We start from the raw sequence: 27,765 nt of genomic DNA, 5'->3' as shown, positions 1-27,765 counted from the left end.
ACCCTCAAAACTCAAAGGCTTCGGTCACCGTGCCTTTTCACGAGCCGCACCCCGCCTCTGGAACTCTCTCCCTCAACCACTCAGAGACTCACCCTCACTCCTCACTTTTAAATCCCACCTCAAAACCTACCTGTTCTCCCACGCCTACAGCCTCCCCTACCCCTAGCCATCTCCCCCATCCCTGCCACCCCCGCCCCCCCCCCTGGACATGCATACAACCTCCCCTATCCCTAACCATCTCCCCTCACCCTGCCACCCCCCTCCCCCCATGGACATGCATACAACCTCCCCTTCCCCGTTCGTTACCTCTGTGTTCTATGTGCTCATGTTATCTGTTGCTTGTTGTTTCTGTGTTTTCCGTTTTGCCCATATTGTCAGCGTCTTTGAGCCTCGGAAAAGCGCTATATAAATCGAATGTATTATTATTATTATTATTATTACAGTACATGTTTATATTCACATCCTCTAAAAGGGTCACCTGTTGTTCAATGTTTTTTTGAAAATGTCCATATTGTTCTATTTTAGGTCGTTCTACACAACATTGTGTGGCCTATAAAGGGGGAAGACGAGGATGAGAGAGAAATACCCATTGCAATCATATGCAGAATTATGCGTTACCCGCGGCTGTTTGTGGAGACAGGTATATTTGTATACTCTCCCCATTGTGTTCATTGAAGTCCCATAGGTTTATTAGCTTATTATTGAGGAGATTGACACCAATGTTGTGAGTGTTTTTAAAGCAACATTGGTAGCAACTTTGGAAGGACCTTCAATTGTACACACTCATGTTCATGAATTGTTGCAGCCCTATTATATTTATGTACAGTGGGGTGCAGAAATTTGGGCTTCCCTAGTCAAAATGGCTTTTACAATTAATATCTAAGTGAAAAGAAGCAAACCTAACCTCTAAATTATACATTTTTATCGACACTGCGAGTGGAAATTTCAAGATAATTGTGCAAATATTTATTTGACAAGTTCTCAAATCAAAGCTACAACCTCATGAGTTTTGACCCAAATCTATCTTCATACAAATGCTACATTTGATATATAACGGAGAAAGGAATTTCAGATAAACCCACTGACTCCTTACTCATAATCATATTAGTCCTCTCATCTTACCCAGACTGGAAGGTACAGAGTGTCCTGGGTAGTCGGGGCTCTTTGGCACAACCCCTTGACACCTTGAGAGACTAAAGGAACTTCACTGGCCAGCAAAACATATAACCTTAACCCTAACTTAAAATGGCAATCTGGGGGAATTGAAGAATATAACTTATAAATGCCTCACAAGCTTAGTCCAACTGTCTTACCCCATCAGAACCAAAAATATATGCTTGCTTTACTTCATTGTTTGTAAGCACTGCTTGTTATTGTTTGAATCCCAGATTGCCCCTTTAACCAAACCCCTCACCCTAACCTTAACCCTAAACCAATGTTTTACTTTTTTATCAGTTCAGAAATGTGACATTAGTATCACTGGTCAGTCCCCTTTTTTCCGAGGCTCCATGATACCGGTGATATGGCACTCTTCTTCTCTTGTTGCCCAGTCATCCCCAAATAAACCTGCCCTGGCAAAACATAAAAACAGTCGGATCAATCAACACACTCAAAAACTACAGTATGTTGTATGCAGACTCCTATTCTGAGTTTTCCACACAAAGTTCACAGTTGTCACAATGGTGTGAAATGGAGTTACAATCCGTGCACGCACAGATCAGCATGTGTAAGGCAGTGTGCAAAGGACATGGGAATAGACCCCTATGCACATTATGGAGAAATAACATGGACCACAACACCAGCCCCAGCCCCCTCCCTCCCTCCCCAGCCCCCTCCCTCCTCAGAGCTCAGTCCCCTCAGCTGACTCGGCTTTGTGGAACACCATGAAGGGGGTTCAAGAACCTTTGAAAAAAACAAATCAGTCACCCTCAACAAATCAAGAAAAGACTACGCATCTGCCTCACACATAACCTCCACGACCACCGAGCCATGAGAGGAAAGACCACAGCAAACAGCTTGAATACTTGATGGCCACAATACTTGAATACAAACTTTCATCTGGATTTTAAACCACATATCCATGGATTAAAATATATTTTTGTGGAATATTTTCAACCTTGTGGATTAACATTTTGGAGTTTCATGTTTATTTGGAATAAAGGAAAATCCTGTCATACCGGGACTCTGGAGGTCGATAGAGTTATTGCAAACAGAGTTGTGTTGCTGAAATTCACAGTGGACAATGTTAGAACATTACAAAGTGAACTTTCACCTCTCATATCAATACTATCTTTGATGACTCTGTTGATGATGTGCTGCTTATCATAACTTAAGCCTCCATTGGAGAGGGTGAGCAGATCGGATGCCCAATGTTTCTTTAACCAAAGATGACAGACCTCACAGAAGTGTCTGTGTACTCAGAATCATCAGATATTTACAAGGTGGGTGGGGAATTGATGGCCACAGCTTGTGTGGCCTGGAATTCTGATTACCGTATTGGTTGAGTTGTGTTTTCCATTGTATTTTATGGGTATTTACTTGGCATTCCCATGTTCATGGAGTGGTAATACCAATTTTGCTTCTTTTTGTGTTTTGCAGAATGTGTTCTGTAATCCTGCGTTTGAGCTGGAGGGAGAGCGTGAGGAGAAAGTGGGAGGGTTTAGAACAACCGTGACCCCAGAGCCAATCAAGAGCCCAGCAACCAGTGAGTCTGTCAAACTCATTTTTGTATTTTTACTTGACATCTTTTGAACATCTAAAATGGATTTGATGTAGGATTCATTGTTGATACACCACCAAATACCAAAGACTAATGTTATAATCAATTGGCCCTACAATAGTGCATTATTTACACCCATCAAAAAAAATATATATCAGTGAATGTACACACATTTCAGTCCATTTCTCAGGAGAATTTAGTAAGAAGGCTGACATGCTACTAAAACATGTTTTTTATAACCTTCCATGTCTTTTCTGCCAATCCTCTACTCACTGTGTGTCCCCAGGCCAAGGTGTGTTCAGTGTGTGTGTGATGCGTCTGAGGGGCCCGTGGTGTGGCTGGGGGGCCTTGGCGGTTTCTGCTGCTGCACTGTTCCTGGTAGCGGCCCTGGGTCTCGCGCTGGTGCTCATACTTACACGTGGGTGAGAGGGACATAATGAATAACAATAGACATGGACTGGATATGTATCTGTATGTATGAAAGACCTTTGGGATTAGGCCCTTGAATGACTGACAGTAAATCAATATTGATGAGTGCCCGCTCCATTTTAAAACGCTTGACCCAGAAGGCCCTTAATGTGAAACACAATCTGGCATTTTTCTTGTGAGGGGGGGGGGGGGGGGGGGGGGGCTTTTAGGGGGGGGGGGCATGAAGTGCTCCGTGTAGTCCACTAGGTTGGGACTTCCTGTGACCTGGGAATACGTCTGCCAATTGGATCATTGTTTGGTCGATTGTAAATGGCTTCTAGTTGCACGACAACATCTTCTGGTGCCAATGAATGACTAACCTAAGAAATTGGAGCTGAGTCAAAATGAAACTGGTATACTATTTATTTGAATATGAATATGATGAATCCTTTATGATTTGAGTGCGAGGACCATTCTTAACATAATTTACGGTAGTTATGACATGAAATGATGGTGGAATTCCGCTCTCCTAAAAGAAACAAACTGACAATCGCTGATGCTGCCAGAACATTCTTATGTTCTGTTTCATACCTCTCCCTCTCTGTTCTGTTTCATACCTCTCCCTCTCTGTTCTGTTTCATACCTCTCCCTCTCTGTTCTGTTTCATACCTCTCCCTCTCTGTTCTGTTTCATACCTCTCCCTCTCTGTTCTGTTTAATACCTCTCCCTCTATGTTCTGTTTCATACCTCTCCCTCTATGTTCTGTTTCATACCTCTCCCTCTCTATTCTGTTTCATACCTCTCCCTCTATGTTCTGTTTCATACCTCTCCCTCTCTGTTCTGTTTCATACCTCTCCCTCTCTGTTCTGTTTAATACCTCTCCCTCTATGTTCTGTTTCATACCTCTCCCTCTATGTTCTGTTTCATACCTCTCCCTCTATGTTCTGTTTCATACCTCTCCCTCTATGTTCTGTTTCATACCTCTCCCTCTCTGTTCTGTTTCATACCTCTCCCTCTCTGTTCTGTTTCATACCTCTCCCTCTCTGTTCTGTTTCATACCTCTCCCTCTATGTTCCCCACTGCTCAGAGGTTAAAGGGCAGACTGTGAATGTGGAAGTGGTCTCGACTAATCCCCTGGACTTGTTAAGTGGAGACAGAGTGCCAAGTAGTCGACCCACAACCCTCACCAACAACAGTCAAGAGGACAGTACCGTGGCACCACAGTCAGCAAGATACCCTACCCCTGAAACCAGTGGGTGTTCTTTGTACAACACAGTAATACAATAATAAGTACCCTATACATAATAGTTTGTAATTCCATAGTGTGCAATACTACAGTACATCATTTGACTACAATACATAACGCTTTCTTTTATCGTGACGTGTTACGCCCAGTATTCTCTTTTTTTCTCTCCCTCTCTGTCCATGTCCATATCTCAGAGTGTGGAGGTGTGTTGTCAGATTCGGAGGGGAGTTTCAGCTCCCCAAACCATCCTGGTTCTTACCCCCCGGACTCGCTATGTGTTTGGGTGATCCGGTTACAACCTCCCTCCCTTGTCCAGATCCACGTGTCCTCCCTGGCTGTAGAAGGACCGTCTCCATGCCTGTTTGATTGGCTGGAGGTCCAAGAGGAGAGCGAACAGCCTACCGTGGTCACCAGGTGGATTCAAAACAACCACACCAGTTGACACTATATTGGCGGTCATGCTACGAAGCCTTGAAACAAAGCACTTTTAAACTCAACCCATACCCCTAATATCAATGTCACAATGTGGGAATCTGGGAGTCTGCTCAATGGTTATTTAAATTGATTGCCTTTTTTGTTTTTTTATTATTTTGTCCCATCTAGGTTCTGTGGCAATGTGGCGCCACCTACAGTCAACACCAACAGCAGCACTGTGTGGGTGACCTTCCGCTCTGACGGGAGCATCGGTGGAAGTGGGTTCACTGCTCAGTACCGCGCCACCTTACCTGAGCAGAGTGAGTACTCCTCCAGAGTCAGAAGCAACAAGCAAGAAAACATTTCAAAGCACATTTCCACACCACATCATATCAGCTTGTAACTTAAGTGACATTGTGTGTGTGTGTGTGTGTGTGTGTGTTCCCAGAAAGCTGCTCAAGGGAAGAGTTTATGTGTGACCATGGGCGCTGTCTCCTGCCCGTGTCTGTGTGTGACGGTCAGCCTAACTGCCATGACCACTCTGATGAAGCCAACTGCAGCCTTAAGCACAAAGGTGAGAGACGTCAAGGTTTCTCCCTGCCAGGGCCGGCCGCTGGCATAAACACTGTATGCGGTTGTTTAGGGCCACAGCCGCTAGAGGGCGCCACACTGGCGCTGCAAGGTACCACCTGCCAATCACCTGGTTTAGGGCCACCAAAGACCTAGGCCCGGGCCTGCGGACTATACCCAGTAACTCTTTCTCTAAAGGTTACATACATGTAGCATTCATAACAATCTCCAGTAACAGAAAGCATTCCAAACACATTCATTAAGGTATAAGTAAGATTAATTCGACAGCTGTGCATTAATAAAGCATGGGTGTACAAACTACATGTAAGGTATGTGAAATGTGGAAAAATGAGGTGAACTATCCTTTTAATCAAAGTTGCTTCTCTATGTTGTTGACCAGAGTGTGGGGGGCAAAAGAATGGACCGTACGGCTACTTGGCGAGTCCAAACCACCCAAAGTCTTACCCTCACCAACAGGTATCTGACACCTTATACACCGAAATAACCCACCCAGACATCTCCTTTGCGTATTCATGTTAGATCTACTCCGCTCTCTGTCTCTTCCTCAGCTGTGCACATGGCGGATATCTGTCGAGGAAGGTCATGTGATCCGACTCAGCTTCCGGAACTTCAGCCTGGAGACCCAGGACGTCTGTGAGTTTGACTACGTGGAGGTACACGACAGTGCTGACACCGGGGCAGGAAGAGTTCTTGGACGGTAAGGACGGGTATAAAACTCTCATATGCTGTGCATTTTGACTGTAACGGTGTCCCTAACCTTACTATTCTACCGTTAGCCCTAACCTTAGTCATAACAAATTGTAATCCTATATACCCAACCATAAATGTTAACCATTAACATCACTAAATGCCGGTACCAGATGTTCTGAGTGGTCTACTGCAGCGGTTCTTAAACTGGGGGGGGGGGGGGGGGCATGATCCCTCGGGGGGATCAGGGGGGGGGGGGTCGCCAAGGGGAGACGTGAGATGATTTTCTGTCTGAATGTATAAGACGCTCTCTCTACACAACCTCAAATCAGACACACTTTCCCCTCTCGCACACCACCTCACTGACCCGAAATGGCGTACCTGGCAGGCATATTTGACAAGCTAAACACACTGAACTCATCACTACAAGGCCCCAACAGCAATATCCTGACTCTCTCAGACAGAGTCAATGCTTTCACGAAAGAATACAGTCTGCCTAGTGTAATCTATCCATTTAATCCTTCACTGCTCGTGCCGCAAAGTTGAAATAGCTTTTCGCTGCTTCAGTCAGCTACTTCTAGGAAGCGTGAAGAACACACTTGCGGTAAGCGACCAAAGTAATTATGCGGGTGGTAAGGTTAGCGCCACACATTGATAATTTTCTTCATTTTCAGGCAAAAACATTGTTGTCACCTTTCTGGGCCGTCACCAGTTGAGAGATTGGCTGCTCTGATGTGCCTGTGGCCCATTTAAGATCTGGATGGTTGGATGTTTTTCGCATTAAGCTTCTTGTTTTGAACAATAAACCCTTTAAATACTTTACATCTTCGTTACATCTTAGCTTCTGATTTCCGGTTTATGCAGTGGTTAACACTTGAGGGAGGTTGGCCATGACAGTATGTAGCTGTCAAATCAGTGGGTTGGGAAAGAAGGGGGTTTCGAGAGACTTGACCAATGTTTTTGGGGGGTTGCCAGGCTAAAAAGTTTAAGAACCGCTGTTCTACTGTAAACATGGTGTCAGACAAAGAGTTGTGTAATGTATAGAATCAGTGGTGTTCTGTGTCCTGTTTCAGGTACTGTGGGACCAGCCTACCTCCTGACCTCACCTCCTCTGGGCCTCTGATGACTGTGGTGTTTGTGGCCGATGAGGGCGTGGCAGACAGTGGCTTTAACGTCTCATACCAGGCCATCTCCCTCTCACAACGTGTGTAGTGTTTCTCAACTTTGGCCCTGGGGTGGCCCCAAGATTGCACTTGAATGTTTCACCCCAGCACTAACACACAGACAGAAATGGTATCTGTTATATATTTATTCTCAACATCACGACTTAAAATTGCCTATTCTGCACACACCACTAGAGGGACAGTCATTTAACAAAATGGTGCTTACTGCCATCTCATGGCAAATAGAAGAACTACAAAGTAATAGTACTCCAGGTTCGATGACTAGTTGAGTAGTCAAATTACTCAACACCTCAGTTCTGCATCAGCAGGAACCTCAGTGTTGGGCTGTGGCAGGAATATCTGATTCAGTTCTGCATCATCAGGAACCTGCAGCCCCATGCAGTTTGCCTGCAGTAGTGGGGAGTGTCTGCACCAGGAGTGGCTGTGTGATGGCTGGACTGACTGTGCAGACGGGGCAGATGAGCACAGTTGTGACAACTCCACCTATCCCCCTTTCAGTGAGCAAACACAGATAATATACTCTCAATTATTGTACTCAATGCCATGATATATCTGACACTACAGCCATCAAGTCTATCCTTCTATTGTCACTTGTGAAATGTGAAAAAATAGTTTCTTGCACCCTTCTCTTGGCCCGTAATCATGTGACCTCCTAGGAACTTGTCTAACTGGTATTCCCGGTCCTTCAGCTTCGTCCTGTGAGCCCATTGAGGTAGAGATGTGCCAGGGCCTGAGCTACAACCTCACCTCCTTCCCCAACATTTGGCTGTCCATCCCTGACCAGAGAGAGGCAGCTACTCTGCTCCGACAGTACAGGGTGAGACCTTGCCAGCTGACACACTCTACGATATACAGTATAGGCTACAGCATTATTTCACTGTTTCCAGACTCGCAGTTAAAATGATTATATTAAATAAACTATGCAGGAGCGCTTGAGCAAGGTAAGTCCCCTAAATAGACCGAAATATTGTCAAGAAATCATCTGATTGGGCATAAAGGGGAACACATTATTTGTTATCCTTAAACGAAGGACTGATAAAAAAAAAGAAATTGTTCAACATCATATCATGAACCATACAGTCAATATTTCTGACAACGGTTCCATATTGTGTTTGTGAATCTAACCTTGTGGTGGTGTCCAGGTACTGATGGAGCTCGAGTGTTTCCAGCCCTTGCGCAGGCTGGTGTGTGGCATGTTCCTGCCCCAGTGCTGCCCTCAGGGAGGGGTCCTGCAGCCCTGCCGCTCCGTCTGCTCCTCTGCCGAGCAGCAGTGCAGCCAGGCCTTGGACCTCTTCACCTTCAGCTGGCCCTTCAACTGCCACTTGCTGCCTGACACCCAGGACCCCATGGAATGTTCTCTACCCTGAAACCTCAGGGTCAACACAGGCAAAAGCAAGTTAAGCGCCACACATCTGTTATACAGTATGGTGTCATAGCATTTGCCCACCTGTTATGCTGCACTAACAGGACTCAGGACTCACTCAGGACTGTTGTCATTCTCTCTCTCTGTTAGAGTGAAAACATTGAAGGAACTTCACAAGTACAACAACTGGCTGTCATGCATCATAAATATGTATAATATTGAACTGGTAAGAGTTGTCGAGTTGTAATTGTTCTCTTGAAAAGAAGTATATATTAGCAAGAAACAATTCTGTTTTGACATTTGTTTAAATTCTCCTTTCCTTTCTTCATTCACATTCTCACAAATTACATTTCAAAACCTTTCCACGATTTGATCATGACTGTACAAACCATTGTTAAATATTTGTTGCATTAAATATGTTGATTAATCATGTTCAGATTGTTTAGGAAATAACATGTCAAATCATTTGTAAAAACTCTTTATTGCTCTGACAACACACCAAAGCATGGTGCATTCTGAAGGTTTACTTTCTGATTCGCACTCTAGTGGTTTGACCTTTTGAGGGAATACTGCGGTTCATTCTGTTGGTACAACAAAATACAGCTTGGCTTCTCAAACCTGTGAAAGCTACACAGCACCTCGCACATCAATAATTCCATACACGAGCCTCAGTGATTGCACATAGGACAAATCAATAAAATAATGTAGTTATCAATCATACATTAGGTTTATGTGCTTATTCAAAACAGTGATTAATACAATTGGTTGCTACGGTGACGGCACGATAAGTTTGAGGGTGTGGTCCAGGGCGACAGCTGTGAGCCCCCACACACGGTGCTTCCCGTTGCGGAACACGGGGAGGGTGTATCCGTATCGTTCACCCACGCGGAAGTGTGTGTACCCTCGGTTCTGTGGGCTGCATACATGAGAGAGTGATACGGTGAAAATCTCTTCCACCTGTGACACAGAACAGACAATTACATCTTTACTCTGTTAAAGCCCCTGTGCAATCACTATTTCATTCAAATGTTATTTAAATACATTTCACACCACTAGATAAAGATAATTTTTCATAATAGTTTGTAGTATGTTATGCATGTCATTTGTTTGTAATGTTTGACTGTCTATGTTTATAATTAGTTGTACTAAGTTGTACTGTATATGTGTCTACGTTTGTGATTTGGCTGAAACATTGTTCTCCCCTGCTGCTGTCTTGGACCAGGGGGGTATTCCATCAACGTCGCTAAAGGAAAATCCAGGCTTATTTTAAGGCTGGATCTTTTTTTATAAATCTTGTGGGATTTATCTAAATAAGCCTGGATTTTCCTTTATAATAATAATAATAATAATAATAATAATAATAATAATAATATATTAGACTTATATAGCGCTTTTCTAGACACTCAAAGACGCTTGAGTGACGTTGATGGAATACTCCCCTGGTAGGTTTTATATCAGTGAGACTATAACATGGACAAATAAAGGTTAATAATCCAACGTGGTTGAATCTTTCAATTCAAGTCATCTTTCATGTAATTTAATTTTTCAACACCAACAGCCTACCCACTGGAGCACACAGTCTCGTCTAGAGACCATCACTGGAGTGGGCTTTCAAGGAATATACTGATCTAGTGGCAGACAGAATGATTTTGAAAAATGTCAAATCAGCTCCTAGGCCCTGATATGTAAGATCGGAGTTGACTAATTACTATATTTGACGAGTATAAGAGAGATGTGGTAATATCTTCACCTTGTCACCTGACAGGCTGAGTGGAATTTCTATCATTTCTATCATATTGCTTACAAATCCACTCAGATATCCTACGTGGGATTTTGGATTGGTCATACAGTGGTTGTAGTTGTAGTAGCAGACTTTACCTCGCTAGGGTTCGGCTTGAATGACAGTTCCTCCAAGGGCCCAAGGTTGGCCAGAACAGGGGCGATCATCATTCCTGACTGAGGCACAATTTGTTACATTAGTTGCACAGATGCTCAAGACCAGTACATGAGCAGCTAGCCCAAGTAAGCCAAATCAAGTGCAAAATAAATAATAATAATGATATATATATATATATATATTACAGTATTTCCACCTATGTCTAATTTGAGCAGTGGACTTATCAAACAGATGAATGGGTGGTCATGAAGGAGTGGGAGCAGGTTTCTCACCATATCCCTAAGTGGCTTCAACACACCCCACACTCTGTCTGCTGCCACGGTAACACCCAATTCCTCCTGTGCTTCCCGCAGTGCAGTGTCCACAACATCCTTGTCTGAGGGATCCCGCTTGCCCCCTGCAAAACTGGACAATCACAGCAGTGTGAGGGTCTTTCCAGACCGTCAATGAGGTTTCAGTACTTTTTTTAATGGCTTCATGCGTAACTTCACCATTTACATGTCACAACTGTTTCTGTTGAGTAATTTGTGACACTCCAAAGTAGTGACTAATCTTGGAAGTTATTATACGGGTTCATACTTTAAAAAGTCACCACTCATTAAACACAAATGGAGAAATTAACTAGGAAATCTAGTCTGGAACTGGCATTTAGTAATCACTTTGCTTTTAAATTGGTTATCATCCGAGATACTAAACTTGGTCATGCAATGAAAGTTGAGAAAGCGGGGGTCTGGCATTAAATACCAACCTGACATCACCCTTGTGTCTCCCCTTCAGCATGCTGGACCTGAGGGTGAAGAGGAAAGCAGGCTCCCCCCGCACAAAGCAGAGAGAGATCAGCACGGCCGCCCACTTCTCCTTGGCCCCTTTCCTCCCCCGGTCCTTTTCGTACAGCGCAGTGTTGGGCCCCAGGCTCTGCCTGCAGCGTGCCTCGTTCTCTATGGACAGGCAATTCTTCAGGGTAGCCTGGTGGGGGACAGCCTGTTGAAGGCCCCGGGACTGGAGAAGGGGCAGGCTGGGTGGTCTGGAGAGAGTCCCCATGAGGTCCAGACTCCATGGTTTGAGTGTAGACCCACGTATTCTAAGAAAATGGTGTTTGAGAAACGTAACACCTTGAACAGAACTGTTAGACTTACTTTTAACACTCAATGGGAGATCATTGTTTAACACAGCGGATGAAGATTGGCATCTCTCAGTTTGACTATTTTTTAGAAGGCACTTCATTTGGTTAGAACAGTCCGTGGCTTTAGCATATTCCACATGTTCCAATGCAGTTGTTTTCCAAGGGGCAGATGTTAGCCCCAACAGTCTTGGCAGAGGTTTCAAAGACAGTTGAGGACAGTTGGAAGGAGCAGCATTTGGTGAGGGTTCTTGGGCTGTGGGGTTTAGGATACTACTTTCACAGTCACACGTTTGTGACGAGATGGTTTGATAAAGTGATACAGCCTCCTGAGAGTGTAAGGCCTCCTCCCCTTCTCCTCCTCCCATCATTCCATCCCCTTGGAAGATAGAGATTGTCCTCCCAGCTCTAAATCGATTCCCCCTCTGACAGGAGGGCTCTGTCTGGGCAGGGAGATGGGGGTCTCTCACCCCCAGCCGCAGGGGTCTGTGTGTCCTGACGGGGCATGTCCAGGCAAGAATCTGTGGACTCCTCAACATTCTAGAAAAGGGAAAAGAAACAGGCAACTGAGGCAGGGTTTCTCAACTCCTGAGAAACTACGGGTGCAACGGTTCTCGGTTTTATATTGAACCATACGGTTCACCAAGCACGGTTCAATATGTACTTGTCAATGTTCCGGTTTATGCTGCGTTCCATTGAAAGTCGGAGGTTGAGTTTGTCTGGAATGCAGTTGCTTCTGTAACTTGTTCAAATGTTTATTCATGGCGAGTGGAGTTGAGAACTTTATATATATTTATATATTATAGTTTATATTATAATATACCAGTCATTTTCTGGAATGTGTTTGAATGTTTACGTTCCATAAGTATAAGCAAAATAAATTAAAGTAACAGTTTGTATATAAATAGTATACATTTTTTTCTCCTTACGCACACCGTGCCGACTGGCATTCAGGCTCATTCCATTAGAGGCATGGCAACGTCAGTAGCCATTCTCAGGGGTGTGGGAGTGGAGGAGATATGTAAGGCGGCGTCTTGGTCGTCACCATCACCTTTTGTACGGTATTACTTGAAGGATATTTCTTCCTCATCCTTCGCTCATTCTGTCCTCAGCTTGGCTGATGACTAATGTAGCAGGGATGGCACTTGGGTTATACCCTGGTGGTGAGGAATTCTACTCAAGTAAAGTGCTGTCAAGAATAGATGCAGATGTTACCTGGGGAGGAGACTCTGCTCCAGGCTGTTTTCCGCTAAAATGGCGGCCCTTCGTGCTACACGTAAGGGCTACATCAGAGGAACAGACCCGGTGTGGATTGGGTCAACACTTAAGTGTTGTTTGAAGCCAACATCAGTGGTCAGTTCCGGGTGCTGCTGAGATGATTATGTTCTGACTAAATTAAGAGTCTCAGTGGGGGTACATTTGGCCTTGCTCGCTCCACCTAAAGCAATAGGAGCAGAGCTCCAAGATATAGAATGATAGTTACAGAGGTATATTCCAGTTCTATGAGTGGAGCGGAGCCCCATAGGGCTGCTGCTGGCCCACTTCGACTTGTTCAACCCGGCTGTATTGTGTAACTTTGGGATGAATGAAGTAACGGAGGACGCCCCATTTATAGCACCCACAGGGTTAGGACATCACCCACAGGGCAGGGGGCGTGGACATCTAAAAAGTTTCAGTCATTGCTACCGGTTTTCCCTAGCCTTCCCCCCCACCTAGCTATTGGTCCCTGGCTTTTATTATTTTGTGGTTTTTGTTGTAGGTCCCTGGCTCTTATTGTCTTATTGTTTTATTGTTTTGGTCCTTTTTGTCTTCTCTTTTGATTTTGCCATGTTTTGTGTTGCATTGTGTTGTCTGCATTGTGCTTGCTTGTTTCCTGCATTTTATCTATTTTTACTGTGAAGCACTTTGGCTCAGCATAGCTGTACGTAAAGTGCTATACAAATAAAGTTGACTTGACTTGACTACCGTAGGTAGCGGGGTAAACCAATAGGAGCAGAGCTTTGGGGTAAACCAATAGGAGCAGAGCTCCCCTATGGGGCGTTTCTCCACTCATAGAACTGGTGTCTACCTCCGTAACTATCGTATCGATTGTTGGATGTAAATGCATCCCTGAAACCATTCATCAACAAGTAGCCACATTGACTAGGGATGGTCACAGTTCACTATTTTGCCATTTACATTCGTTTTTTGATGTGTGACCATCAGATATTAGGGGGGGGGGGGGCATATCTGGGTAATGCATACATACATGTCCAGCAATCCAACTCCAAACAGTGTAAAACTATTGTTTTATGGAGTGGTCATTGCACATTTGGCTTCTTCTTGGGTTTGCCAACCCTGCTAACTGTTGACAACACCTGTCTGAGTTATGTGAAGATGACAAAAACATGTGGCTGGCTGTTACTAAGTTAGCCATTTTAGTTAGCATAGGTCGCTAGCGGCTTAGCTTATTTCTACCCAGTAAGTAGTCACTCTTCACGACCTCTGGCGTCACAAGGACAAAATGACATTTGACATAAATGTTGTTTTGGACATTGAAGTCAATTCATGAATTCAGCGAACATGGAAAACGTGCGTTTCACTGTGAACAGGCTAGCTCACAGACACTGTGGCTGTGTTCGGAATGGCATACTAGCATACTACTCATACTAGATATGACGTAGATTTTGAGTATGCAGTGCGTTCACACTGTAGATTATGTGAAATTTGAGTATGCAAGAAATGTATACTAGATTTTCGGTCGGCTGGTATTGGCATACTTATTATGAATTTAGTAAGCAGTATGCAGTATATACTAATTGAGTATGCTAGTATGCAGTATGCTAGTATGCCATTTCGAACACAGCCCCTGTCTGAGGCCGTGTATACTGTGGTAGACCGGCGTCTGGAGTATCAGTGAGTGCGGCAGAGGGACTCTCTCATTGTCCCTCCGTCTTTGGTCGAGTGATACACCAAGTATATTGAAAACTAAGTGCACACGTTCCCAACAAACTCACTAAAACGGAAATAAATGTTTGTAGTGAATAACTCACCTTGAACATCAATGATGCGTCTGTGTTCCGCGGACGACAATAGCTGAACTCCGCCTACCTCCATCCGGGTAATATGTCAATTAGATTTCTTCCAAATTAAAAGCACCCACATTACACGTTTAACTTATAATCGCCATCTATACATATTATGTTTGGCCCAACAGGAAATATTTTTCAACTCATTTCAACTAATCTCTGGTACCAGTCAGTCGCGAGACTTCAAAATAAGACTGGATTTTCCTTTATTTTATTTTTTTTGTATTTTTTTTCCTAGCACCAGGGGATTCCCCCCTCCCAAATTTCGTTGTATGGTACCTGTACTATATCAATGACAATAAAGACCATTCATTCATTCATTCATTCATTCATAGCGACATTGATGGAATTGACTCACCCCCCAGGTGAGTTTGACTCTTACCTAATTTGCTAGCATTTTACAGTGACCAACCAGCTCACAGTGTAATGTAAATTGCAATGCTAAACAAATTAATGATAACTTTATAAAAAATGATATATGCTTTGTGTTTAGTAATTAGTTTTTACTTATATTATTATAAATATTGATGATGATCCCATCACTTTCCATTCATCTCTTAACTCACGCTTTTATTTTGATGTCGCGAAAACGAAACCGGAAGTGTTAATGTTGGAAGACGTTGGTTATTATTAGAACATCTGTGTGAGCTCCATCTATCCCCATTAACTTCCACAAGGTGGCGCACCACACCTCACTCAGTAGAGGTGTGGTGAGTTTCTGTACCAGAGGTTTTGATTGACAGGTGGTAGCTTGCGCTAAATCGACAGCGATGCTAAATTGATGGTGATGCGGTAGATAGCAACTTTTTTCGTTTTCGTTTTTTTAATTAATTAATAATGCATTTATTTAGTATAGTGCTTTTCTCAGTACTCAGACACTATATTCCGAAGTCACTGAGTCTGCAATTACTCAGGCTGAGGAAGACGAGACCGACCCTCAGCAACCAATCAAGAACCGTAGGGTGAGAAATAAAAAACTGGACAGAGAGGTCACTGACCTCGGAGACATGTTGGTGGAATGGAAAGGGTTGATTCCTGGCTCTAGGGTGGTGGATCTGGAAATGTGTTACGAGAAAGTAAGGAAGAGGGTCCTGGCATTGTCTGACAAGCTGGAAGAGGAGCTATTAGATGGTGCAGCAAAGGGCAGCAAGGCTGACCCAACGGAGGCTCCAAGAAAACCAGCTCCCCACTCTCTCCCTGACGAGCCTGTCGACTCCAAGCCAGAACCCAACGTCAGGAAAGCCTTTGACTCCAAGCCTTACATCAGCCTTGAAAGGGCACGGCTACCCACTTTCTCCGGTGACATGAGAGACTACTACCGGTGGAAAACCGAATGGGAGGACTTGCAGCAATTAGGTAACCCACAGGGAGCAGAAAGTGTGAGAAAGTTCCATCTACTAAGCAGCCTAAATGAAAGGGTCAAAAGGGATCTCGTACTATCCAGTTGTGGTTCCGCTGACGATGTGTTCAGGCTGCTGGACAACAAGTATGGGAACAAGGCGAAGATAGTCTGGCTGATCACCAACGAGGTCCAGGCACTTCCTTCTATCAAAGGGAACAATCCCAGAAGAACTATTGAACTGATTCAGGCTGTGGAGAGAGCGCTGTGTAACCTTCAGATACTTGGAGAAGAAGACGCCGTAAAGAACCGTGTGGTCTGCCGGTCTCTGGAGAGCAAGCTTCCAAGTTCACTTAAAAAAGAGTGGATCGTGCACAAAACCAACCCTGTAAACATGTTCTCTCCACTAAACCACTTTGACTGCCTCCTGGAATTCCTGAAGAGGCAGGAGGAAATTCTGGAGGAATTGGACCAGTTGGAGCCAAGCCCCATGGAGAAAGATGTCGTGGAGAAAAGCTCATCAGACACAAGAGGTGACCATTTCAAGGATTACCTGAGGAAGTCTTCCACAAGGTCTACAACGGGCCAGGAGGACGATCATCCAAGCTGCACTGTGTGTGGAGACGACGCTCACGCCGACAGACTATTTGCATGCAGGGCCTTCAAGGGTCAAGATCTTGCAGACAAAAGAGCCCATCTGAAGAAGATTGGGTCATGCTTCAAGTGCTTGCAGGCTCACGCTAAGGATGGCAACGGGTGTACTCCAAGATACCTTTGCACAAAAGTAGACTGTCGGAGAGGAGGGATTTCAGACCATAATTATCTTCTCTGTCCTAAGCCACCTACCCCGAAGAAGGATTACAGCAGTGAGGTGGACAGCAGTACAAAGGTTGGAGGGAAGGAGCTTGGCCTAACCGACAAGCAGGAGGAATTCCTGGCAGAGCTTACTCCAGAACAAAGAGACAAATACAAGAAAGTATTTTCGAACAAAGTCTCGTCGACTGTATGCACCAATGCTGGAGATGGAGTTGGACAGAAGGAACACCCTGTATTGATGATGCTGCTGAATGCGACAACAAATTCTGGCTGCCTCATCGGCACTCTGATCGACCTCGCCTCCGACACGAACTACATTACCAACGAAGCAGCCGGTCGTCTTGGTCTATGCGGCGAGGATATCAAGCTGATTATTCATGGTATCGGGGGTATGAGGAAGACGATTGTGACAAAAAGGTACCCTCTGCGACTGAGGATGAAAACCCCCAAAGGAAAGGTGGCAGAGCATAAAATCCTCTGCTACGGACTGGAGAGCATCGCAGAGGTGAACCAGCCGGTCTCGCCCAGGCAATTGCAGAAATTCTTCCCTGACGTTGCCACTGACGAACTGGTCCGTCCTGAGAAGATAGACCTCCTTATCAGTCACCGTGAAGGTCGTCTTGTTCCCCAGCCAACCAAGATTGTGGGAGACCTCGTCCTCTGGGACGGCCCACTGGGCAAAACCGTTGGTGGAACCCATCCCAACCTCATTGAGGTAGTCGACCTGGCTGTCCACCGCTCTGACACTCACCTCGCAAGGAGCATGAGATCAGCATTAGGGATGTCCGATCCCACTTTTTCACTACCGATACCGATACCTGGGCTTCGGGTATCGGCGATACCGATACCGATCCGATATTTGTATAAATTTTTTGACCCCTGAATATTTTTTTTTTTTTTTTTTTTTTTTTCCTAACACCAGGGGAGCCACCCCTCCTAAATTTCGTTGTTTGGTACCTGTACTGTAGCAATGACAATAAAGACCATTCATTCATTCATTCATTCAAATACCTCCCCAGTATATAGTCCACACCAACAACAGTTAAATTAAAGACTGCCAGCCTTTATTAAAGCAACAAATGCGACGTGTTGTGGATTGGAACTACGGATCATAAGCTTTCAAATGATGTGTCATACATTGAAATCCGAAAAAATATGAAGTTAGAGTAATTTGAATGTTGTTAGACGTCAGGCACATAGGGTTAACCTCTTTGTAATGAAACCGGAAGCACACAGCGCAGCGCTATGCGCATTTTAAGCGCATATAGGACTCGCGTGAAGCGCTATGCGCATTTTAAGCGCATATAGGACTTGCGTGAAGGATTTCTGCGACACGTGTTTCTGTTCACTGTTTTTATTCTCTCATCGCTTATACACATAAGTTTGACTGCGGATGACAGTAGGATCGGATCGGAGCCTTTTTTTTTTCTGGTCCGATCTCCGATCCAGCATTCAGGACCAATATCGGGTCGATATCCGATCTCAGTATCGGATCGGGACATCCCTAATCAGCATCAATGGCATACAAAGAGACTGTCCTGGCTCAAGCGGAGGAGAAAAATATACTTACCCAGCTTGAGGCCCAACTCAAAAATGCTCTTTCCAAGCAGCTTGAAGCAGCCGAGACCTCAGGGAAGACTTCAGAGGCCCTGGAACAGCTGACACAAGAGAAATGCCGTCTGCAGCAGGAGAAGAGCGAGGCCCTGCTGGAGGAGTTCCGCAGTGCCAAACAGGAGATGCAAAGTCAGTTGGAGTCCCTGAATCAGCAGAATTCCAGGTACCAGGAAGAGCTCAGCAAGTCCAAGGAGCAGCTCAGCTCAGAGAACCTGAAGATCAGTAGCCTGTGCCAGGAGATTGAGGAGCTGAAGGAAGTTGCTTCTGTGAACTCCCAGTCTCTGGTGTCCCTGCAGGAGGAGAACAGCAGGTTGAGCCAGGAGTTTGACAGCAGCCGTAAGGAGTTCAGTGGGCAGCAGAAGTTGGGAACTGATCACACCAAACTTAATAAGCAGTTGCAAGAGGCAGGCAAACAGAGAAGACCCTGGGGCATTGGACTGGTGCGCCTTGTGGAGCCTCAACAATTCAGTTCCTTGTCAAAGCTTTGTGGAACCATAGCCCGGACCCGACGAGCCGCAGAGACCTGGCTGAGAAGGAGACGCCAGGCTCCGGACCCACTAAAGTGGGAGGCAAACGGCTCCATACTGTCCGCTGAGGAAAGAGCAGGAGCCTTCCAAGACCTGGCCCTCGCAGCCCAAGATGGCTTTGAGTTCCATGACTCGACCCTGGACCGCTTGGTGGTCCACAAGGATAAGAACACGGGACTCCTTCTCTGTGGAGGCAGAATCCAGTCCTGGATTGAAGACGGGACAGCCGTTCCTCTAATCCCATTCCATTCATGGCTAGCCACCCTACTAACGAGAGAAGCCCATGAAAGGAACCATGAAGGCATTGCCACCACACTGCTGCGCACAAGGAAGAAGGCGGGGGTAGTGCAAGGCCAAAGAACGGTAAAGAAAGCTGTGAACGAGTGCGTCACCTGCCGTAAACAGAAAGGGAGATTGTGCCAGCAGATGATGAGCGACCTGCCACCAGAGCGCTCACAGCGAGCTGGCCCATTTGAATACACCACGCTTGACCTCTTTGGCCCTTTTGGAATCAAGGATGCCGTTAAGAAAAGAACAGTGTGGGCATGGGACTTTCACCCGGCCGACGCACCTCATCGCAATGGGGCTGCTGAAGCCGCAGTAAAGCTCATGAAGAGAGCACTCTCAAGCCTTGGAGGGACGATAGGCTCGCTCACCTGGAGTAAACTCCAAACCCTCTTCTACCAAGCGGCTAACCTAACTAACGAAAGACCGATTGACGCCAGGGCAAAAGAACAAGAAGACTGTCGAAAATGTGAACCCTAACAGTCTGCTCCTTGGACGAACCGGACTGGAAGGTGATACTTGTGGGATCGACTTGTGGTCCTCATCCCCGTGGAAGACTAGTGGCCTTCCTAGGCCTGACACTGGCCTCGTCGACTGACATCGCCCAATCCCCCTGGTTCTGTAGACACTGCCTCAGGACGTCACCGCCCCAAACCCCTTTAGGCTGGTTGGTGAACGCCATGCGCTGCCACCATGTCTAACACACTTGCACATACACGAAGTAAGAAGTTGAATCCACACTCATGAACCAAACCATGACAGAACACTACACCTCTGTCAGGGGAGGTGCCTGAACAGTGACATTGGCATTCTTCGTGATTGGCAAGTACAGCTGGACTATTGAAAAGAAAAGAAAAAAAAAATGTGTTATGATATGATGTTATGGTCTGTGACCTCCATGAACCAGTTCAGTCGGTAAAGTGGGAGGTGTTGCGTTCACTAGGGTGACTGTAAGGCAGCGGTTCCCAAACTTTTTCAATCAGGCCCCCCTTGGGTAATTGGAAATATTTTCGAGCCCCCCCTAACCCAGTCCCCACCTATATTGATATAATTAATTGTATAAAGTTGTAAAAACATTACATTTTCTCTTCTAATAATAACAAGACACATATATCCAACTATAGTTTTATATTTTATTATGGGTTGAAAAGGAACATAAGTGCTTGGCAAATGATCCTGTGCCACTGAAATATTCAACATATCAACATTAACTAATTTCTACTGCATCACTATTCTTACTCCTCACATTCCTATCACAATTACGATCAATGACTTGTGTGTGCTTGCTTTGCCTTGCAAATCTTCTCAAAGCGGGGTTGTTGTTTTGAGACTGCCACTCTCAGTTCATTCTCAATGTTCAACTTCGACCTGTATTTGCTTTTGATAGCAGCAACAGCAGAAAAGCCTATCTCACACAGGTATGATGTTGCAAAAGGCAGCAGTATTCCCACAGCTTTCTGTCCAATGAGAGGGTAGTCCTTCTCCACTCCAATCCAAAACCCAGCCAAAGTCGTGGATGTGAACTGCAGCCTCATGGTTGACTCTGAAGTCATGTCGATGTACTGTTCCTCTTCCGCAGTGCTGAACATGGCAGGTGGTGGTGCAACAAATGGATCCACAGAGAAGTATTTCTGGAAGCTTTGTTTCAGGGCTGAGATGTGCTCTGTCATACATGGAACCACTGTGCTCTGCAGCTCATTGGTCTCGATGAATGCCTTCAGATTCCCAAATGAGTCGATGTCCCCCTGTTCAAGTCTCCTCCCCCACATGTCCAGTTTCCATGTGAAAGATTGTATCCTGTCCACATTAGACGTGAAGCCCAGGGAGAGGTATGTATCGTCATACTTTCTTGACTTTGGCTTTGGGACGTTTGTTATGGGCTCCTTCGCTTTTCGTTTAGCTTCTGGCTCTTTCATAAACTTATCCATTGTTGTTGTTGCTGCTAGATAGCTGGAATGATGGGGAGGGAGAGCGCGCGTCAATGACGTGAATGGAGCCCCTCTGGGCTCGCGCCCCCTCGCTGCCTCTTTGTTACAGTTTATGGCCTGCGCTCCATTCAGGTTCTAATTTTTATCATCCAACGCCCACAACACCCCTGATGGTAACCTTAAGCAAGCAGTGTTTGTTTACAGCTCTTGTGTGTGCATTTTTCCCCCCTCCCATATTATTTCTGCGCCCCCCCTGCAGTACCCCCGCGCCCCACTAGGGGGTCGCGCCCCACAGTTTGGGAAACACTGCTGTAAGGGGTTTATTTCCAAACCCGGATATCCACAATGTGGGAGGGGCTTCGGGGATAAAATGGCGGACATTGCCTTGTGTTTATCATAGTAGTCAAGAGGGACACGCTACCGGTAAGACAAAACGAATGTATTTACTGCTCTGCAGGGTTATGTTGTTCTGTAATATTAAGAGAATCTTTCTAAATGACAAAACGAATGTATTTACTGCTCTGCAGGGTTATGTTGTTCTGAAATATTAAGAGAATGTTTCTAAATGACAAAACGAATGTATTTACTGCTCTGTTGGGTTATGTTGTTCTGTAATATTAAGAGAATGTTTCTAAATGACAAAACGAATGTATTTACTGCTCTGTTGGGTTATGTTGTTCTGTAATATTAAGAGAATGTTTCTAAATGACTTGATATTCTGATACATTGCATGACTGTTATCTACATTTATATTTCGTTTTACATTTAGGTTTATAACCTGCTACTGCAAATGCTACTGCTACTGACTGTGGTGAACATTTTATACTGCAATAAACCACAAATCACCAATCCAACGTTTGATCTCTTGGCACCCCGTTCGGTGGGGATACAGAACCGAACACCCATCACTTTCCATTCATCTCTTAACTCACGCTTTTATTTTGATGTCGCGAAAACGAAACCGGAAGTGTTAATGTTGGAAGACGTTGGTTATTATTAGAACATCTGTGTGAGCTCCATCTATCCCCATTAACTTCCACAAGGTGGCGCACCACACCTCACTCAGTAGAGGTGTGGTGAGTTTCTGTACCAGAGGTTTTGATTGACAGGTGGTAGCTTGCGCTAAATCGACAGCGATGCTAAATTGATGGTGATGCGGTAGATAGCAACTTTTTTCGTTTTCGTTTTTTAAATTAATTAATAATGCATTTATTTAGTAAGTATAGTGCTTTTCTCAGTACTCAGACACTATATTCCATGGAAAGAACACAAATGGATGAATAAGTAAAACAAAAGCACAGTCAGTAAAAAAGCAATAGATTAGAAATAGAAATTACATAATATTAAATATATTTAAATATTAAATACTAAAACCACATTTAAAATGTTGACCTTTGAGGATCATTTGAAGGAGAGCGTGCTGGATTCTTATTCTTGTTAATTTAGGGTCTATTGACTGTATGGATCCAAAGTGTGGATTGAAGTCTGTCCTCGTCCATAGAATCCTTTCAGGGTAAGGAAACACATGTGTAATTTGGGTGAACTATTCCTTTAATTGACCTATACACATCACCCACCCCTGGTGAAGTTACACATCTTTTTGCATACATTTTCATAGTTTTTATTTTTTAATTACTGTTGAAAAATAATGTATTGTTCAATCTGTACTTGTTTCTAGGAGAACATGACAAACCTGTTTGTCAACCTGAGATTCCTTTTCATTTACGTCACCAAGGCAGCTCTGAAACTACAGTGATGCTAATGAGAGAACAGCCCGATGCTTGTTACATCACTCCCCAATGGCCTGCAAACTTCCCCCGTCATACCAGTTTTTCCAGCCTAGGCCCAAGCCCTGCCCATTTTGGTTTTAACCAGCATGTAATGGCTTTTAAATCCCATTGCTAATGTGCCCGTCTTAGTGATTTTTGTCAGGCTTCTACCTTCAAGAAGCTTCCGTCTTTTCCCAGCAGAATGGCCTCTCTGTGGCCTGAGGAGATGGAGATGTTTGTGTGCTCGGTCTGCCTGGAGACCTTGCAGGATCCGGCCACTCTACCCTGTGGTCATACCTACTGCCTCCCCTGCATTGACAAGCACTGGGACTCAGGCAGAGCCAAGGGCCAAGGGTACAGCTGCCCCCAATGCAGGCAGATCTTCAAACCTCGACCCTCTCTGGCCAGGAGCACCGTACTGATGGAAGCCATGGAGACGCTGAGGGCCAAGAGCTGCCAAGAGAGCTCCCTCTCGTCTGCCCCACCCTCCATGCCTATCTATCTGGAGGTTTCCCCGCACACAGGCCCTCACCGGGGGGGGGTGTACCCTCAGCTCCCGGCTCTCAGTCCTGGGACTTGCCCCCAACACCAGCGACCACTGGAGCTGTACTGTTATGACGACATGAAGAGTGTGTGTGATGAGTGTTGTCGCCATGGACACGATGGCCACCAGGTGGTCAAGCCAGAGGAGGAAAGGAGGGAGAAACAGGTGGGATACCATATTACTATGTCTGCTGTCTGCCACAAACGTTTTAATAAATATTATAGATAAAGTATCTATGTACTGTGAGTGACTGAGAAAATGTTCTACTGTATTTGTGTCCCTATGTGCAGAGGGAGCTTATTCAGAAGCAGGCAGAGATACAGCAGAAACTTCTAGAGAATGAAAGGAAACTGAAGGAGCTCCCGAAAGATGCTCAGGTCCACAAAGTAAGGAGAACTTTACTCATGGTATCAGTACCATGGTGAGCTGGATCACAGCAACTACTCTTTTTAGCAGAAATGTATTTTGTAACATTTCTTTTACATTCTAAATGTGACACGGGTCTGTTTAAAATATGTTATAATTAATGACAATCGCAGTGTTTATCATCATCGTGTTAAAACACTAGTTGTTTACTTAAGGAATGGCAGAAATGCCGTTCTCCAAGACAGTTAAAATAAATAAACACCCATGCGCTTAAATACAGTTTTACACCTTCTCTCTCTCTCTCTGTCTCCTCTCTTCCACTCTGCACTCAGGGCTCAACCCAGGCCCTACAGAGAGAGGCTGTGGAGCTTTTTGCTGTGCTGGTGAAAAGTGTTGAGCTTATGGGTAACCAGGTGAGCGGGGTGCTCTGTGCCCAAGAGGCATCCATGGGCAGCAGGGTGGAGGGCCACATCCACAGGCTGGAGCAGGAAGGGGCTCAGCTACGCAGGAAGGACGAGGAGCTGAACAGGCTAGCCAGCATGCAGGACAACATCTGCTTTTTAAAGGTATTATTTATCTATCTATATTCAGCACAATATCCCATTTAGCCACAGCTGTCACTTTTTTTATTGGAATAGAAAGAATACCTTGTTTTTCACTCTCAGACTAATATTATTCTATATTAAAGGCCCAGTCCAGAAACAATCCCTACACCTAGTCCCTAGACATTAGTATGAGTAGTTATTAAAACAAGATGGAATTTGCACCATCAGAGCAAAGTGGAGCCTCCACCATTGTGCTTATACTGTACCTATCCAATAATTTCATTTCTACACATGGGATAGTTTCTAATGTTCTATGTTCTAAGGTTTCTAATGTTACCCTTTATCCCCTCCCTACAGGGCTTCCACACCCTGGATCCCCTCATCCAGAATGAGGGAAGAGAGTGGGCGGGGCTGGGGGACGAGGCAGTTCTGTCTGGGGTGCGGACAGCGATGGCAGGCCTGAGAGATGGACTACAAGATCTCTGTAAATCTAGCTTGGCCAAGCTGTTCAGAGCAGGTGAGTGAGGGACCTGTTCCATCCTATTGATGGTGTCTGTGTGGTTGTGGTTGGGAATGCTCTCACCATCCTGATCACTGTAGAAGAGGTGCTCTTCACCTATTTAGTAGGAAGTAAAGTAAAGGAAATACGGTAAAGGGGAACTTCTGACATCTGTATTTTGCAGTGCCCATGTGTGGTTATTGTAAATATGAAGGCACTTCTCTCTTGACAGTGCATGACGGCGCTCTGGTTTCCTTGCCCAGTGGTCAGGCAGTATCAGAGGGTGGAGAGGCTACCCAAAACGAAGGTGAAAATCCACAGATATTTGAGGGAAAAAAAGTAAACACAGAAATGTGCTTGCTCTAACCAATGAGTACACAAATAATATTTGAATGACCAATGAGCTTCATAAGTACAAAAAGAATAACTTTGGTCATTGTGTATGGTTTTCTTCCCAGGAATCACAGCACTCTCTGAAGTGCCCCCGAACCCTCGATTAAACACTGGTAAATGTTGCATTCTGCATCACATATAGTCAATCTTTCAGCATAAACGTATAGATTTTCATTAGCCGAATATAACAGTAAATGTATTTCATATGTTTATATTTCTGTTTTTCATATTTCCCTATTCTTATATTTTCCCCTCCATTTAATTTCGTAGTTGATGAAATGACACTTCCACCTCCACCTCCACATCAGGCTCAAGGTAAATACAGATACATGAACATTTGACTGACATCTTTCATTGTAATAAAGTTCTAAATAAATAAGAGATTATTGATACTGTTTGACATTTTGATGAACTTTCCAGTGAATCACAAGCTAATCAAATATTACATTTCATAGTGACACTGACACAGTTGATAAACCCTATTTAAATCCATAATAAGAAAAATAAATATTGCTTTCTTAACGTTTCCCCTCTACTGCATCCTTTAGTGAATGCAGTAGGTACAGTATATGAATGTTGTAAATTGAATGTTTTGGATTACTTTTTTCAAAACCTTTCAGTCAATCCAGTGACCACTGTTGCTCTGTCAAACCTCGAACCACAAACCAGAGAAGGGATGCTGAAGTGTGAGTGACCCTTTCCCTTAGCTTTTCCTTTTTCTGTTCGATTTGTTTTCTTATATTTAAACATCAATTTGAAAGAAAGAAAAGTCATCCCACTCTCTTTGATGCCTCTCTCCATGAAGTTCGCATTGAGCCTAAGCTGGACCCCAACACTGCATACCGTCACCTGCGCCTGTCAGGTGGGGACTGCAAGGCCACTCTGCGGGCTGACAACCAGAACCACCCAGACCACCCGGACCGCTTCCTCTACTGGAGACAGGTCCTGTGCAGGGAGGCCCTGGCAGGAAGCCCCTACTACTGGGAGACGGAGTGGACCGGTCAGAAGGTAGGCCACTTCCTCATCTCTAAGATAGTTAACGGATATGTTCCACTATAGCATATTACATAGCAATGCTCATTGTCTCTTAGCTTGTTTTATAGCATTTTCGCTTTTTAATTTGTCTAGTGTGTAATATTTGTGATATGCTATATGTGTATATGTTTGTGAATATGTGAATATGTTTTTCTGTTTTTGCACCTTCAGAAGAACCACTACAATTTCATTGTATAGGCAACTGTACAAGGACAATAAAGTCTATTCTATTCTATTCTACATACTACATACTGCATACTACAACATACTGTAGTGACACATGGACTTGTCATATTGATGTTCCAGTTCATTTCCTGTCTATTGAGAAATGATAAAATGATGAATTGACCCCTACCCTGTTGTGTTGTGTGGTGGTATGTCGGTTGCAAGTACTTACTTGGTTATAATGTATCATTCAGATCACCATCGGAGTTGCCTACAGAGAGATGGACCGTAAGGGGAGTGGTGATGTCAGCAGGCTGGGCCACAACGAGCAGTCCTGGGGCCTGTACTGGTCAGGGACGGGCTACTCCATGTGGCATTCAGGGAAGGAGACCCAGTTGGGATCACCTAAAGCCCGGAAGGTGGGAGTGTACCTGGACCAGCATGAAGGGGTGCTGGCCTTCTACAGAGTCTGTAATGAGCAGGCTCATCTCATCTACTCCACCCAGACACAGTTTGCTGGCCCCCTCTACCCTGGCTTCCGTTTCTGGACAGGTGTTGGGGCGACTGTGACACTGTGCCAACTGGACTAGGCTGTGGGGACAACATCAACAATGACATCAGTTATTGTATTGAAGTTTATGTTCCTGTCTACAGAGGGAGATGGAACAGATAAAGAATACCTCACTGATGCTGGGGAGTGGTGTCTAGTCTGGCTATGACATGGATGTCTATGACATGGATGTCTGTTCTAGTGCAATGCAATGTTATTGGTTTCTTTAGTTTTGTGTCATTCATCTCCTCTATGATTCAAAAACCTCTTGTCTTGAATATATGTCATAATTCTTTTCAAATACTTGATGAATAATAAAATAATTCAAAAGTAGTTTGAGATTAGTTTCTAGTGTGTCTGTCATGGACCACCGGGGCACTTTTGTCTGTCACAACTTGTATCATCTCAGGTATGGTCCATCATTTCAGACATGAAGATTAGGGAAGTTTCCTATGGCCTGTGAGACAGTTGATGATAGTGGCGTGTCATACAAATCTGGTAAGCATGCACATTATAGAAGTTATTCTTACTTATGTGCAAGCTTACCAAACAAAATTGCATTTTGCAATATCGTTTAATGTATTATTTTTATATAGGAAAAGTAACATTAAAAGTAACATTACAGATGTTAACATGTGTTACGTTTAGATGTACTGACTCAGTTAAAACTGGTTTGCAGCAGGTTCCTGTTCT

The 27,765-nt window shown here is 44.6% G+C and overlaps 3 protein-coding genes across 4 annotated transcripts; 2 read left to right on the top strand and 1 right to left on the bottom strand.

Annotated features, from left to right (window-relative positions):
- Nucleotides 1–2,387: 2,387 nt before the first annotated feature.
- Nucleotides 2,388–8,616, top strand: mfrp (membrane frizzled-related protein; the record flags this gene model as incomplete). The annotated part of the gene is made up of 13 exons (XM_080540881.1): nt 2,388–2,441; nt 2,599–2,704; nt 3,006–3,137; nt 4,215–4,379; nt 4,568–4,787; nt 4,977–5,107; nt 5,236–5,361; nt 5,758–5,834; nt 5,927–6,075; nt 7,139–7,269; nt 7,612–7,746; nt 7,939–8,066; nt 8,392–8,616. The coding sequence occupies 13 exons, from the start codon at nt 2,388–2,390 to the stop codon at nt 8,614–8,616; spliced, it is 1,779 nt and encodes a 592-aa protein (XP_080397007.1).
- A 516-nt stretch (nt 8,617–9,132) lies between these two features.
- nudt8 (nudix hydrolase 8) lies at nt 9,133–12,020 on the bottom strand. Of its 2 annotated transcripts, none has more exons than XM_080548518.1 (4): nt 11,258–12,020; nt 10,782–10,914; nt 10,491–10,568; nt 9,133–9,569 (listed from the first exon to the last, which is right to left on the bottom strand). In XM_080548518.1, exons 1-4 carry the CDS (start codon nt 11,998–12,000, stop codon nt 9,381–9,383), a joined length of 1,143 nt encoding a protein of 380 aa, XP_080404644.1. In that variant the 5' UTR covers nt 12,001–12,020; the 3' UTR covers nt 9,133–9,380. The 2 variants fall into 2 exon arrangements, with proteins under 2 accessions (XP_080404644.1, XP_080404645.1); XM_080548519.1 differs by having other exon boundaries at nt 9,133–9,528.
- An 11,157-nt stretch (nt 12,021–23,177) lies between these two features.
- Nucleotides 23,178–27,113, top strand: ftr86 (finTRIM family, member 86; the record flags this gene model as incomplete). The annotated part of the gene is made up of 6 exons (XM_080530221.1): nt 23,178–23,684; nt 23,810–23,905; nt 24,218–24,451; nt 24,788–24,947; nt 26,128–26,330; nt 26,777–27,113. 6 exons carry the CDS (start codon nt 23,178–23,180, stop codon nt 27,110–27,112), a joined length of 1,536 nt encoding a protein of 511 aa, XP_080386347.1. The 3' UTR covers nt 27,113.
- Nucleotides 27,114–27,765: the final 652 nt, after the last annotated feature.

The sequence above is a fragment of the Nansenia antarctica genome (genome assembly GCF_963989245.1).
Source record: "Nansenia antarctica genome assembly, chromosome: 1".
NCBI lineage: Eukaryota > Metazoa > Chordata > Actinopteri > Argentiniformes > Microstomatidae > Nansenia > Nansenia antarctica.
This window is presented reverse-complemented; position numbering and strand designations above follow the sequence as displayed.

Excerpts from the sequence above, each read along its gene's own strand:
- nudt8 (XM_080548518.1), bottom strand. The coding sequence starts at position 12,000 with ATGATGGGAGGAGGAGAAGGGGAGGAGGCCTTACACTCTCAGGAGGCT. Across the intron at positions 10,915-11,257 it reads AGACACAAGGGTGATGTCAG|TTTTGCAGGGGGCAAGCGGG; the intron begins GTTGGTATTTAA and ends GTGATTGTCCAG. Across the intron at positions 10,569-10,781 it reads TGAAGCCACTTAGGGATATG|TCAGGAATGATGATCGCCCC; the intron begins GTGAGAAACCTG and ends ATTGTGCCTCAG.